Source organism: Onychostruthus taczanowskii, unplaced genomic scaffold (genome assembly GCF_017590055.1).
Source record: "Onychostruthus taczanowskii isolate IOZ18803 unplaced genomic scaffold, ASM1759005v1 scaffold67, whole genome shotgun sequence".
NCBI classification, from domain to species: domain Eukaryota; kingdom Metazoa; phylum Chordata; class Aves; order Passeriformes; family Passeridae; genus Onychostruthus; species Onychostruthus taczanowskii.
In genome coordinates this window covers 3,085,432-3,100,891 of record NW_024504455.1, presented here as the reverse complement: position 1 = coordinate 3,100,891, position 15,460 = coordinate 3,085,432, and the positions used below count along the sequence as shown (strand labels likewise).

At 39.5% G+C, this 15,460-nt stretch overlaps 1 protein-coding gene across 1 annotated transcript in view; it reads right to left on the bottom strand.

The window, feature by feature from the left end:
* Positions 1-15,460, bottom strand: part of EPHA6 (EPH receptor A6) — a 372,058-nt gene that overhangs the window by 34,439 nt on the left and 322,159 nt on the right. Inside the window, exon 14 of the mRNA XM_041420929.1 lies at positions 11,321-11,530. Coding sequence (XP_041276863.1) covers positions 11,321-11,530 — 210 coding nt within the window. The remainder of the gene's footprint in view (positions 1-11,320; positions 11,531-15,460) is intronic.

Here is a 15,460-nt window from a genome sequence, read left to right as displayed (position 1 = left end):
GGTTGTGACAGTTACAGTGGGAGAAAGAGCTCAAGGTAATTGTTCATGCTGGATAACACCTTATCCACGTTTAGGAGTATTTATTTCAGGAGAAGTTCTGAAGATTTGGGAGTTATTCAGCCTGAGTAAGGATAAGTAAGATTCTAAGGAGATGTGCAACACATTTATGATGAGATTTAGAGCTTTTTGTTTTAAATAAAGAGTAGGGTGACTGCATTTTTATTCAAAAGGGTTTGTAGTAAACCCTCAGATGTAGATCTTCAAGAGGGAATTTAAATGAAAAGCAGAGTGCCTGATGAAAAAAAAAGTGATAGTTCCAGTTCCAGAGGGTCTGATATAAAACAAGATACAATGAAAAGAGGAAACAGAGGAAGCACTAATAGGTAATGCACTGAGAGTGAAGACAGAGGCAGATAAAAATTAGGGTAACAATGAAAGCACAGTCAGTGATGCGGTGTTATGGGAGAGGATTATCAGGCTCATCTCAAAATGCACTTCAGCTAATTTTAGAAAAACAGTGAAAAATCATAACATTAAACATGGTGACATTATTAAGAAGAAAATGAGATCTTCCATGGGGATTTAAGTCTTTATCTATCCTTCTTTATATCCAAATGCCACACATTTCTTTGTGAAGGCAGTTAAGCATGTTCATCTAATGCCTTACTTGCAAACAAAACTATTTCGAGATAGTAGTGAATTTGAGTTTTTTAATGACTCAGTTTGCCAAATCTTTTACTCCACAAAACTGACCCTGGTTCTTACTGAATGAATTTCTGACATTTGAGCTGTGAACCAAAAGCCTCTGTGGGACAGGCAGTGATATGAACCTGTGAAATATTTTATAAGAGACAACAAAAAGCCATGAGATTTCTTAAGAGTAAAAATTCTTTTTCCTCCCCAAGCCCTCACAACTGAAAACAAAATTCTGTAGCTCTAGAGCAGAAAAAAGTGGAACAAGGAGTCCACAATACAAAAACATCATTTCATTTTCATGCACTAATACACAGAGTTACTGCATATTGATTTTGGAATTACTTAAAATATGGTTGTTATGAAGTTTTGCAGTTTTTTGTGTTTTTTTTTTTTTTTTTTTTTTTTTTTAATATGCTGTCAATGAAGAGATGCTTAATATTGGGAGGCACAAGAATCTTTAGGCTGAGGAGGATACAGCCACAGTGAGGCAGTCAAGGACAAGATACCAGATTTGCCTCTAGAGCTCTTCCAAAAGCACAGGCAACAGATCAAATATTTTAGATACTAAGGGCAAAATCCCACAGTGCTTAGTCAGGCAAAATTCCCATTGGCCTCAATAGGAGTTTTGCCTGAGTGAGTAGTGAGTAAAGACTGTGATGTCTGACCTAAATTTACCAGAGTCACACCAATCTAGGATGTTTTTCAGGCAGACGAGCACCGTGCCGCAATATTCCTGCGACATTCTGCTTAAAGGGAAAACCAGAAACCACAAACTGTGAATCATCCTCCCCTCCCAACCACCCCTTGTAAAGAAGGGAAGAACTCACAGCTGGGCAAGAAGCTGCTATCCTGAAAGTCTGCCAAAGAGGAGGGCTAAAAAAGAACGCAAGGAATTAAAGTTTACCATTGCAAAGTTTTGAAAATCTGATTGATAAGGAAAGCGCACAAGCGAGATTCTCAAGGGTGTGTGTATGGCTGAAGATAATCTAGCTTTCATTCTTGTAAGCAAACAGGCAACAGTGAAAAGCTTCTTTCTGTAGTTATCCTTTTCATTTAGGGCAAATCAAAATTCCTACATGGTCAGTGGAAATTCCTCTGGTTGATTTCACTGGGGATTAATTTAGGTGAATAACTAGGTCAGTCTTATTCCCAAGTTAACATTTCTATTACAGAAATGTGAAAGTAGATTAAGTTTAACACGTGTCTACCTTGCTTCAGAAACTTCCTTCTGTAATTACAGAATCCCATTTACAACAACTTTGATATCATGTACAGGAGAAATATTAGAATTAGTATCAAAGTGAGCAGAAAAATTAATCAGCATGTGAGACGTGTATTTTTTTTTTACTTCCTTCTTCTAGCTGAAGTGAATACCAAAATCTTGACACAACAGCAATCAGGCCACAGGTTCCCCCAGAAGAGATTATGAAACATCAGTACTGCATGTAAACAGAAAAGCACAAATCACACTAGGCTAGAACTCCCCTGTTTCATATTTCAGGGATCTACCCTTTGGCAGATTCTTTATACAAAGAATAGCTGAGCAACATGGAGAGATACTCCTTTATTATCTGTGAACTCTTCCATCATTAATGTATCCTAAATTACACACCTCCCAGGTGTGCAATATTACCCAGAGAAGCAGGGAGAACCATGGAATCACTTAGTTTGGAAAACACCTCTAAGTTCATCAAGTCCACTCATCACCCCATCCCCACCGTGTTCATCACTAAAACACATCCCTAAGTACCACATCCACATGGTGACTCAGCATATCCATAATGCTGATATTTTCCCCCAAAAGTCCCCACTTGCTCTCTTCACATAAGTAAATGAAGAAAAGGAATCTTGGTTTCCCCCAGACTTGTGTTTTGAAGACTGGATGTCAGAATTCCAGGCTAAAATCAATTAGGGTCAAATCCTTGCTAAATTAACAGAACTTGTTTTCTGTGTTACCATTTATTTTTGTGGACCATGAATATAGATAGCATCTCTGAAATTTCAATGCCTTTTTCTCATTTGATAGATATCAGATTGATGACAGTCATTAAGAAACACAGGCCTAGCCAGTCACACTCTAGTACAATGTAGGGTAATTCCTCAGGAACCAGTCAGAAAACCCTCCACCCCCTAAAACAACAGTGCAACCATATGTCAGATCTTTAGCACCCAGGAATTCCCAACTCTGAAAAATAAACAGGATTTCATCACAATCTAGCAGCACTGCTGAGAATTTTCCATCTCTTCCAGGGTCATAACTCTCTGCTGCCAGCTGACACAGCCAGCTCAGTGCAACACACAGCACAGCAGGGGAAATGAGACAGAACCATAAATGCCCTACAGCAGCTGAAGACACAGGATGAGGATGAGTCTCCTCCTCTCCAAGCTCCTTCCACGTGAGCTTTGAAATACACACCTGAATAACTGCCTGCTTTTAAATAACCAAGTCCAAAGGTGGCTGGTTTTGTTTTTTTTTTTTGGTTTTTTTTCTTTGACTAGAGTCAAGACTTCATTGAATTATACTCATGGACATAACACATCCTGCTGTGTAATATGTCAAGATTTAATTATGAAGCTTTATAAAAGCCTGCTGAAGCCAAGTGCTTCAAATTTTCAACCCAGAAGTTTTATATGCCTGTATGCAGAGTAGTTACTTTTTACAGTGATATTTAATATGGCTCATAAATTCCCATTGAGAGTAGTACAACAAATGAAAATGAAGAATCATCCAGATCTTACTTCCTTTCACCTACCAATAACTAAATGAAGGAGTTAGAGCTCAGCTGTTTGGCTCACTGGAGCTGAATGGTTTTCTTTTCCCAGTGAATTGTTTACTGCTTGTAAGCACACAGAAAACAGATTTTATAATAGTTTCTTAACTCATCTTTGAAAGGTACCAGTAGTTTTTAATGAGAGAAAAAAAAAAGACACCTACATGAATAAGTTACATTCTTTTTCAAGGCTTTAAAGAGATTGTCCTTTTTATTATATGTATCAAAATACCATAACCTATGGGAATTACTGTCAGCTGTCATGCCACTGAAAGCAACTGCTTTGGCCTTAATGGACTGCCTTGAAGCTCATTAAACAGTATATCAGGAGCTGTGCAGAGTGCAGGTGTGTTCCAGCACAGGAAAGATATTTTGTGATTTACTGCACCTTGGTTGTTACAATGAATACTAAAATCCTAAGTGAACTGTGATCCTTCATTTGCAATAAACAAAACAGGCATTCAGGATTACATTCATTCACAGAATTAGCAACAGAGCAATAGCTTTGGTTTTATGCCAGTACACCTACTTTTTTACTCCTAAGTGTGGATAGTATTGTTCTGAGGGAATAAAGATCTCACTAAAAATGTATAAGCATGTTCTGCATGTTTACAATAGCTTCTTCAATTGTAGTTTCAAAATTACAATTCTCATTAAAAATTATAAATGCATGCAATCAAATCCCAGCTGTGCCTGAAATTAGATTAATATTCTGAAAATTGTTAGCTAAAAAAAAAAATCTATTAACAGAACGAGGAATTAATAACAAAATGACTGCTCACAGAATGCAGTGGATGTATACACACACATGGAAGTGTACTGCCTACATTTATTGGGCTAGTTCCCAAGGAGAACAGTGTGCACAGACCATTTTTCAAGGTCTCCATGCCCAGCTGAGAGATCAGTAACTTTGGTGCCTTGGCCAGCCCCATGCCTTTTCAAAAACACCACCTGTAGCTTTCTGAAATTCACAATCCTCTTTTAACTTACTTCAGAAGTTATTTGAAGTGCAATGAGTTTTTCCACCTCCTCTCTCCTTGCACAGCTACTTAAGATTTGCTCAGAGATGTAAGGGGAAAAATGCAACCACCTTCAGGGTTAAATGCCACAAGGAGATTCATCAGTTATCTCCTAAGATGCAAAGATCCCCAAGAGCACCAGCACTACAGATCTGTAAGTAGCTCATTCTCAATCTTATGAAACATTTGTAAATAAAATCACAGAGAGATGTTCAGAGAGTCACACTGAAAAATAGCAAAAGCACATACATGTAGAGTTCAAAACTCAAATTTGTTGATATGAAAATGGGAGGAGCTAGAGAGACAAAAAGTTGGAATCCAAGCTAAAAGAATGGCAGAGCTTGCAAATCTTTAAAGGCAGCATCCTTCAGATTGATTACACTACAATATATTCTTCTAATTTGAAATTAAATTGGATTACAACGAATGATGGATGTTGCTTTGAGAGCCACATTAGGAATGAAGTATAAAATACCACCTTTTTTACAGCCAAAATCTCAGGACAAATTTGTGTTGAATTCATCAACATCATAATTTTGGGAATGAAAAAGTGAAATGCAAATTTCCAACTGTATTTCTCTGCCAAATCCATATTTGGAGTTCCTACTTGGAGTGGTGTGAAAGAAAAACGCAGGGATGAGAATAAGTTTTATAAATAAATTCAATCTTTAAACTCCTTTTAAATTTCTGCACATCTAAATGCAAATTTGCATGGTTTTTTTGTATGCATTCTCAAAACTCAAATGACTGTGGAAGTGAGTATTCACAGAAATACAAAGTTTGACAAAACATGAAGAAAGTTTAATTTTACATTTACGTTTCATTCCTGTCCTGGGACCTTCCTCCTATGGGTCTGCCTTTGTTGTGGACTTTTATAGCCTGTTTGTTTCTATTACTAAATTTAAGGAGGGTTAAATAAACCAGAAAACCTCTTAGGTAAACTTGGGATCACAGCTGGATAAAAGCTGAAGAGAGAATTTGAAAATTAGTGTTTCCAAATGTTTAAATTTTGTCACAGGCATATTTTCATCTTCAGGGGCTGCTACAAACAACAAAAATAAATAAAATAAATAGCAAGCACCACACCCTGCACTGAATGGCTCACTTTGGGATTCCTGTTACTTTTAAACACACAGCTACTAATTAAAAGTCATCATACCTCACACTGGTACAGCCCAAAAGGCAAAAAGTCTTCTTTTCCAAGACACTCCTTCCTTTGGCTGCTCCTTCACTGCTGGCAGCTTGTCCTTGAGGATGCTCTGTCCAGGTCACCACAGCAGATGACAGAGGCTTGAGGAGGGCACACACAGAGTCTCCAGCCCCAGGCATCCTCTGGGAGCACGGAATGGATCCAGCTGAAGCTGGCACTCATGGCTAGGTGGCTGATCTCACCACCAGTGGACACAAATCCCTTCACACACGTTAAAACCACTTAATGTAATTCTCACAACTGGACACATCAGCACAGCTCTTGTGAACTTGCTTCCTGCCCACATTCTGAGATATTTACTTCTTCAAAATATTGATGTGTGTGCCAGAGTCCCAGCAGAGGAATTCCTAAGGAATTCCTACTGTTGGACTGCAGCTAAGAGCAAACCTTTGCCCTCAGCAGGGTGTGCCCAGATAAGAGCAGGGGCTGGCAGCAGCACCTGGATTCCTGCCCAAGTATGCAGCCATGATATTTTATGAAAAATCTTTTTGCCAGGATTTTTCTCCTGAGGAGCTGAGGAGCCTCAGGAAAGAAATGCAAACAATAACTGTGTGCTGCTGTGGAATGCAACAGGTGCAGCTGTGCTTGGTGCATGTTGGTTGTTTCTAATTAATGGCCAATCACAGTCAGCTGGCTCGGAGTCAGGAGCCTTTGTTATTCATTCCATTCCTGTTCTTTCCAGGCTTCTGATGATCCTTTTCTCTCTATTCTTTTAGTATAGTTTTAATATATTATTTTAATATAATATATATAATAATATAATAAATCAGCCTTCTGAAACATGGAGTCAAGATTCTCATCTCTTCACTCATCCCGGGAGCCCCCGCTGGTTCAACCACACAAGAGCACAAGAATCCTGATGAGGCTGGATGGCACCAAGTGACCTATCCAAAAACAACCCCTTTGGGATCCCATTGAGCTCTGCAGCTCTAGTCTGGCAAATAATATTATAATCTCACACAGTGGCCTTGGAAGGATATTTTATTTTTCTAACATCCAATCTAAACCTCCCCTGGAGCAATTTGACATTTCCTCTCATTCTGTCACTCATTACCAGGAGCAGAGGCTGAACCCCATCTGACTCCTTTCAGGGAGTTGTGGAGAGTAATAAGATCCCCCCTGAGCCTCCTTTTTTCCAGGCTGAGCCCCCCAGATCCCTCAGCCTTTCCTCATCTGTACTCCAGACCCTTCATATTGTGTCACACAAGGAGTGGAGGAGTTGACACCATTTATGCTCAACCTTAGGTCACCAATGGGTTTTAAGAAAGCAGGTTAATGCAGACCTTTGCAGCTTCTTTTTCTCAATGGTTGCCAATAACCAATTTACTCTACAGTCCCTGATTAATTCTAAGCTTAAAGTAAATACCTAGGCAATATGCTTGCCATAGCACAGAGGCTGTTCAGAAACTATTGCTTAACATCCCAAATTAACTGGAAAATCATTTGCATCTTGTTTTACTTTTCAGCAAATTAAACCTTCTCTCCCCAAACCTGTTACTTGTGTACTACTCAGGGAAATCTGAAATTGTCTTGTAATGTGGAAAGTATATAACAAAGTCAAAAAATATGAATGTCTCATCCTGATCCCCCCAGAGTTTTGCTGTTTGCTATTATTTATAAAGATTAATGGCATCAATCCTTGCTCCTCTAATGAATATAATAAGTCTAAAATCTTCCTGGATGGGTTATTTCACCCAATTGGCTTGAAAAGAATCAGACCCATAAAGTTTACAAAGTGATTCAGGAAATACAATGCAATAAATCAATTCTCCAACTACTGTTATGGAAAGAAGAAAGTATTTCTTATGGTAAGGCTAAATGAATGAATTAGGAATGGATTCACAAATAAAGCTGATAGAAGAAATCTAGAATACATTTCTTTATTATATAATTCTGTTTGTAGCAGCTTTTTGTCTCGCTAAAAATCAGATTTAATGCAGACTATTAAGGTGTCACCTGTAAAAGAAATACAAGTTTAGTCCTTTTTACAGTAGTGCCACAAATTCTGTTCTGATTATAAATATTTTACTATATGTAAAGTGTTGTTCTGGGGCCATGTGGTTCCTTTTAAAACACATGTGAACCCTGACCATGTTTTAAACTAAATGAATCTACAACATCCAACACAGTCTAACCAAGAGCAGGAATGCAAGAGCCTAGATGTCCTCTGTATGGACAGAAATGCTTGTTTATATACTAGAAATGTCCTTTTATGACTAACTGTTGCCTTGGAAACCATTACTAAAAATGAAAGTTTTGTCTCCAAAGAGAAAACCCACATAGTACTCGGTTATCCCAAAGTTTGCCTTGTCTTTTCCTGATCAATCTGGAACACAAAGATTTGCAGTCAAATGTTCCTGGCTTTTAATTCCTTCTTCCTATTCTAAAATGGTATCTCGCTGTAAATTTTTTGATTCCAGGTAACAAACAGGAATCAATATTTTATTTCCTAAAAACCCTCTCATCAAAGACATATTTACATCCTTTGTCTCAATAGGCTGGAAAACAACAGCAACAAAAGAAAAAAAAAATAACACAATAATTGACCACTGCATCACAGATACAAAAGTCTATTTATTTTTGACTTACAGTATATTGTAGATAATTTCCAAGGAAAACATCCAATTGTACCTTTCAGTTTCTGACACCAGGACTAAGACAAAAAGGGGAAGATAAAATAATCATTTTCCTCTGAGCACTGACAGTGCTGTACAGGAAGATGTGAGGCTAAAAATATCACTCTTCAATATGCAGACCCACTCTGTGGATTTCTTACATGGGGTATGGGGCTGTTATCAATAAAAATCTCTGTGGAGAGGATACATGAATTCTAAAATCACCAGAATCTTTGAAGGAACACTGAGGGTTTAACCTTCAGATTGCTCAAAACACAGTATGGAACTCAAGAGATGCTATAAAATCCTCTAGGAATACACATGGCCTTCTGTTGGAAAGATGCTCATGAGGGAGGGAAAGGTCAGTGCCAAAATGCTGGGCAGTGAGAGCTGCAGGAGGATTTGGCACCCAGTGTGGGCTTCTTGTCCCTTCTGTTACCATGAAAGCCTTCCCTGAGTCCTCCACAGCCACTGTGACAAATATTTTATCCTTTGTGTCCCCACCCTGTTTTGGTCAGAGTTGTGCTGAGTCCTTTTAAAAACTGACAGGGTTTTTGACTTCCCGCTGGGTGTTCCTACAGAGAAATCTGCTGGACTTGCTCAAGGGGAACAAGACCCCAGGGATGGAGCCCATGGAAGGCAAGACCATCCCACAGAAACCTGGCTGTCCCCAGTTCATACACAGTGAGTGTGACACAGCACATGGACTGCAGCTCAGGAATGAGGGAAGGACACTTCCCAAGGACCACAGGTGACAGGAAGAACTGGGCAGGCTCTGCCACAATGACTAAAAGAGTCAGTGTGTGATGACCCACTTGCAAGAACAGGAAAGCTGGAGTTGAAGGAATAAGTGATTTGAAATGCTTTCCATTTCCCTTTGGTTGCTTTGATTTTATCCCATTTACTAAGATTTTAGTTAATATCATAATGGTACATGATGATATTAATGTACCATTACGATATTAACTATCATAATGGTACATTTTCCCACCTTAGTTTCAAAGCTTTTTGATCTTCTTTGGAGGGTTCATGGTCAAAACAGATTCACCTTGGATGCCTGGCTGCCACAGGGATGTGCCACTGCCATCAGCCTCTGTGACATCCCTCCTGCTGGGCACGCTCTTGGTACCTGCCCAGCAGCATTTGGTAGTTCAGCACCTGGCTGCAGCCTTGGCAGGGTGAAGCAGTGGCTCTGAGGCACTCCTGAGTTCTACACCTACACCAGGCTCTCGTGTTTGGGTGAAAAGGAAAACAGGCAGCATTTCAACAAAGCCTGTTCTACATTTCAAGGAAGTCCTTCAGCACAGATAAATGAAAAAAGGAACATGTCATGGCATTGTTTGTGTTTTTCACAATGTAGCACGTCCTGATTAAAAGCAGCTCTAACCATCACGACCAGGACAGGCACCAACTACTCTGTGAAACTAATTGTTCTCTGTTGGCATCCAGCGGAAAATTACAGGATAAATAATAGCTGAAAGCCTCCAATTCTCATTTGGTATCTTTCCTGTATCCTCCTCACTGGGAGAGGGGCTGCCTGGCCATTGCCAGTGGCTGGCACCAGCTGGGGACATTAGCCTGGGCTCGGAGCTGAGGCTGTCACTTGACTCCTGCCACTGGGGCACCTGGTGCCAGCTGAGCTCCTCACACGGGCCACTAGCCAGCCTCAGCCCTCGTGTGAGAACCTGCTCGTGTCTGTCTTCCCTTTCAAGACTCTTACTAAGAAGCAGTGTGAAGCAAAACAGGTTTTGAGAACTGAGTGAAGAAAATTTCTGCTGTAAAGTACTGGGGGCTTTTTTCCCCCAGCTGGCATATTAAAACCAATAGAAAACCTTGCAAAGTGACTTTTTCTTCTCTAAGTCAGCTTGCAGTTCTGTACAGAACTTCCATGAAATGGAAGTTGCAGAAGAATTATCAGAACACCTCTATTTTAGGCCTAAGCTAAAAGTAAATATATATTCTACATATATAAATATATAAGATCTAAAATCCCATTACAATATCTAAATTGAATTCAGTAGATGCACTACAATACTTACTGCAGCACAGAGAAATTAGATGAGTTCCTTATTTTGGCCATACATCACTTTTTAAAGTGGAATAGAAAAAAAAAGGGTAATAAATTATTTAATGTTCATTTATCTTCTCTATTACAATTCTGTCACTGTGCCCTATCATGGGAATATACAAATTCTGCACATTTTGTGAGAGTAGTAATGAGAATGCACTCTTCTTCTGAAATAGTTTTAGTTTAAGTGATAGAGATGAAAGTTACTCAAAAACCAGCTTGCAATTAACTGTTGTGATAATAATTGCATCTGAAATGTAGTTTGGTATCAGGAAAAATGGTGTGTCGGGACTTGTCATTTGTCTTCTTCACGTTCAAGAATTTTTCACTTCACTGGAACCCCCTTACAACACCACAAACCAAAAAAACCCACCCCAACTCCCCACACCCAAATCCCCTTTTCCAGTTTATTTGCATCACATAAGGAATTAAGTATTAATAAACTGAGACCTAAACCATGCAAAGAAGGTCCTGCACGTCCTGCTAGAAGATAAACTTCAGTGAAATAAAATTAAATTTCTAATTTATGAATGCAAGGCTTGCGCTGGCAGTGTGCTTCCAACAGTGAAGCTGGTAAGATTCTCTCCTCTCCCATCTCTCTCTTTCACAACCACATCCTTGTAAATGAACACAAATTGCCAGAAGAGGAAACAATACGGAAAAAGAACCTTCACAGCCAACAAAACCACAAAGAATAAGAAAGGTCTCCCACTTATACTTGCACATTTGCTTCAAATAAACTTTTGCCAAAGTTTATTAGCACATCCCTTAGCCAAAAAAATCAAAACAACTTCCCTTAGCAATGCCAGTGTGTTTGCTGAATCACACTGAGAAGGGAACAAAGCCAATTCCAACTCTTCTTCCTATGACACAGACAAATCTGAAACTGGAACACAAGAGGCACCAGGCAATCAGCTGCTCAAATTAGATAAGAAACTCACACTTGTGGTGTAGGCAGCTTCGGGGTCGTCCTCCAGCACCCGTGAGAGCCCAAAATCAGAGACCTTGCACATGAGGTTGCCGTTGACCAGGATGTTGCGCGCCGCCAGGTCCCGGTGCACGTAGCCCATGTCGGACAGGTACTTCATGCCAGAGGCAATGCCCCGCAGCATTCCCACCAGCTGGATCACCGTGAAGTGCCCGTCGTGCTTCTGCAAGGGAGGAACAGCACAGCTACTTCCCATTTGTCTCGTGCCAGTGATGCCAACCACTGCTCTTATTTAAAACGCTTCTGTCACCAGTCCAGCAAGGCTGCCCACTTGCAAGCTTGTTTTTTCAAGGACTTAAGTTGCTTGGCAGTGCATCCCATCAAATCTCTCATTGTGCATTATCCCCCTCTTCTCCACATGTTCATACATTTCACAGTCTTCATACTGACAGCATTTAATTGCTTTCATACTTGGTTACTATGAACGCCTTCCCCCAATGCTATTTTTAGTATAAGAATGAGAAAGGACACAAATTTCTTCACCTATAGTCTCAGGAAACAAAGAACCCTCTTTTTATTGTCTCAGCCTTGATTGTCTGCATTGAGGTACTGCTGTTACCTCACTTTTATGGTATTTTTTTGGAGAGGGTTTGTTTGTTAAAAAAAAAAAATCCCAAAATAACCTAAAAAAAAAAATTTTGGGGCTTTAGCTCATGCTTGTACACCTAACACCTAATGTCTGAACACTAGATTAAATGGGGTTGAATTCAGGGGTTATGTAGGCTTGCCAGAATTTTCCTGGCAGATTAAACTCAGATCCCTGAATGCATTAAATACCTTCTGAAAACTATTGGAGTTGAACATGTAAATAAGAGTTAAGTCATTAACTGTGCTTGCCCAGCTGGGCAGCCTTGCTGGGCCTCAGTTTCTCCATCTGCTGCATCAAAGTTAACACTTCTCTATGTCCTGCATCAGATAGCTCCTGAATTTTGTGGCAGTGGGGACCTGCACAGAAATGTGACTGCAGGCTCTCTGCCTTGTTTAGACCTGCTCTCTCTACCATTCACAGCAGGCTGCTTGCAGGAGTATTTCTGTGACCCCACCTGGCAGACATTTAGCTTCTCATGGATTGTTCAGTGACCCAGGCTTTTTATGTTTGCAGGAACAGCCAAACAACACCAACTCCTGCAAACAAGTAAACTTCCTGTTTTCTCTTTCAACACTTTTAACACTGGGCTACAGACAAAGAACAAGTTCTGATCAGCATTCAGGACACTTCTGTTGCTTAGCTCATGCGTTTAAGCAAGATGATTTTTATAGGGGAAAAGCTTACAGGAAGTTCAGCAAATCCATCAGATTCAGCAAAGCAACAGGAGGCTGAACTATGCTTAGCTTCATCCCTGGTCAGCAAAGTATTTCAGCATTCCCATAATGATTCAATGATTTGGGGCCTGTATCCAGCTAGTCAGGATATGAATATTTAAAGGCTATGACAAAAATCAGAAAGAAAATGGTAAAAGGAGGATACAAACACACCTTGTCAGCTAGATGACCTCACTGCCTTATTATACCTCTCAGCAACACTTGTATTTAAGGAGCCATGCCAAACACCACAGCCGCCTCCTAAGAAAGTACATTTAATGACACTTCTTTGAAATCAGCTATTTACAACTGATTTACAGCATTTCTTCCCCTTGAATGTGTCAGTGTCTTAGGGCAGTAAAGCTTTTCTGTCTCTAAAATCTTTACACTGAAGTACAGACAGCTCTCCCCAAGGAGGCCACACCTTCCCTTGTCACCATCAAGGCCAGGGATGAGCAGCTGGTTCTGCAGAGGACACTCAGCTGAGGATCAGGACACAACTTCTATGAGTCCCAGACTACCAGTGACTACCAGTTTTCAATAAACTCATCCCATCCAGCAATTCAGCAAAGAGTGACAAAAGATTATATTTTTAACTACTTTAAGCTGCTTCCTGTAAAAGAAGGACAGGAATTCCAGCCAATATTTTTGTAATGAGGTCACATGGGATTTCTGGGTTTGCCTTTTATTTAATAATTCTTATTGTTCACTTGATTAAAAAATTACAAAGCTGGTTGCCAACAGTTAGTACTCTTCACACTTACTATGTACTATGTATGGATTATTTTTTTCAGCTAACTGTAGAATTAGGATTTGGAACAAAGTGCCAGCACCTGATTTTTGCAGAATGACAATTCAAGGCCCTCTCTACCCCCACAACAAAGCACCAAACTAAACCAACCCCTCAAACCTCTACATTTTACCTCCTCCTTAACAGCTCCGTTTTTTAACAAACCTCAGAGTCATCTGCAGCACCTCCCTTAACCTTTTGTCTTCTTGGATTGCAAGCATTCTTGGATTGCAATTTCCTTTTTTAATTTCTGCTCTTTCAAATCTAGACCATGCTTGGCTGATTTTTCATAAAGCATAACCTTTTGTCTGCTCTTTCCAAGTCTCAGTACTTGCCTTACCAGTACAGCTGTAATGCCTGATTTTAAAACAATCTCATGCTTTTGCCATTCTCTCCATCGTATTTCAATTTTTTTTGGGATTCTGCCTTGACACAAAAAGTTAAAGCTTCTTATCTTCAGTGTTAAAGAAATGACAGACCTGCTAACGTACCAGCTGCAATTTAATTCTGTCCTCCTTCTCCCTCTGCATATTTCTCAGAATCCTCTACTGCATCTGCTCTCCTCTCTCTTTTCTCATGCTTGGTTTTATATTTTTTCACTGCCAGCCTTGCAGTTGGACCAACTGAATCTTTACTGTCAGCAGAACAGTCTTTTCTCAATCAAGTCTCTTTGTAATCACTTCTGCATCGGTTTCCATGCCAGCTGTATCCCCTTACAATCTATAAACTTATCATTCAGTACATCAAAAATTTTTTGATGTAAGCTGATTGGGATACAGACCATGAGCTATATTTAACCTTTCGAAAATTCAGCTAGGTTGATGAAATTATAGCAGGAAGAAGCTGACCTCATATTTTCAGCATTTTTTAAGCCCCCAGGTACAATCCTTTGGCAACTTTCCACTAACTTGTTTCATTCACTTGGCATACAGGGAAATAAAACACTCATCTGACTATCATGACTGATAGCGTGGTTGTTACCCAGGGCTTTATTCTGATTCCCATAGCTTAGATTTGAAATATGTTTTTGATAGGATTCCCACTGGGCTGTTAAGGGTGTTAATCAATACTGGCAACAATTCAGACCTCAGTGGTCTCACCACATTTATCCTATCATCCCATTAAATTTTAATCAAGCTTTGATGGCTTTTCTGAATAAACTTTTCTCAACAGCTGGGTATAGATGCAATATCTGAGTAGTTGCTCTTGCATTCACACAGTCTTTAAAAATGCCCTGAAAACATTATTTTTATTCAGCTACAGTTTGCTTTTAAGAACCTTATTTAAGTTAAATATTCTCCTCATGTTATGGACCTTTCAAGACCACTAACTTATAATGGGCTGCTGAAGAGGTTCAGGTACTGTAGGGGAGGAAGTAGGATATCCAGACTTTCTCTCATTGCATTTTGCCCTCCAGTTTTCAGCTCCAGTTGAGTGCTTTTCTACAAGCCTGTGGCATTTTTCTTCTTCAGAAGGTTTTCACCATTTTACTACCCAGTAATCTTTTGGAGTGGCCAGTGGATTTTTCTGTATTGTTTCTGGAGTTCCATCTATTCCAAATTCCACTTCCTTATGTGCCAAATGATTCAGAACACTTTTAGGCGTTTATCCTCTGTACAGGATTTACTACAGGTCTAAAAATTTTACTGCAGATTATTTAGATCTCATTTTAGATGGAGAACAGCAGTGAAAATGGTGTGTCTGTGTCTAACTTAGATCATATTCTCCACTGACATTTCCTACTGGTCACTGGGTGAAAAATGCAGTTTTTGCTATGCATTTGTTGTTACAGTTTTACACATTTACTGTGCAAAGTAAATGGTGGAACTTTGTCATGATAAATCTTCCAAAATTCAAGTTGCAGCTTGATATTTCTTGGAAGCGTTCCTCATTCTTCAAACTATCATGTGTGTCACACTAAAGTTTATATTTTTGGTACTAAATGAGGTCAGCTGATAATTTCTTCTTCATTCAACTGTTGACAGAGCTCCATGCAGACTT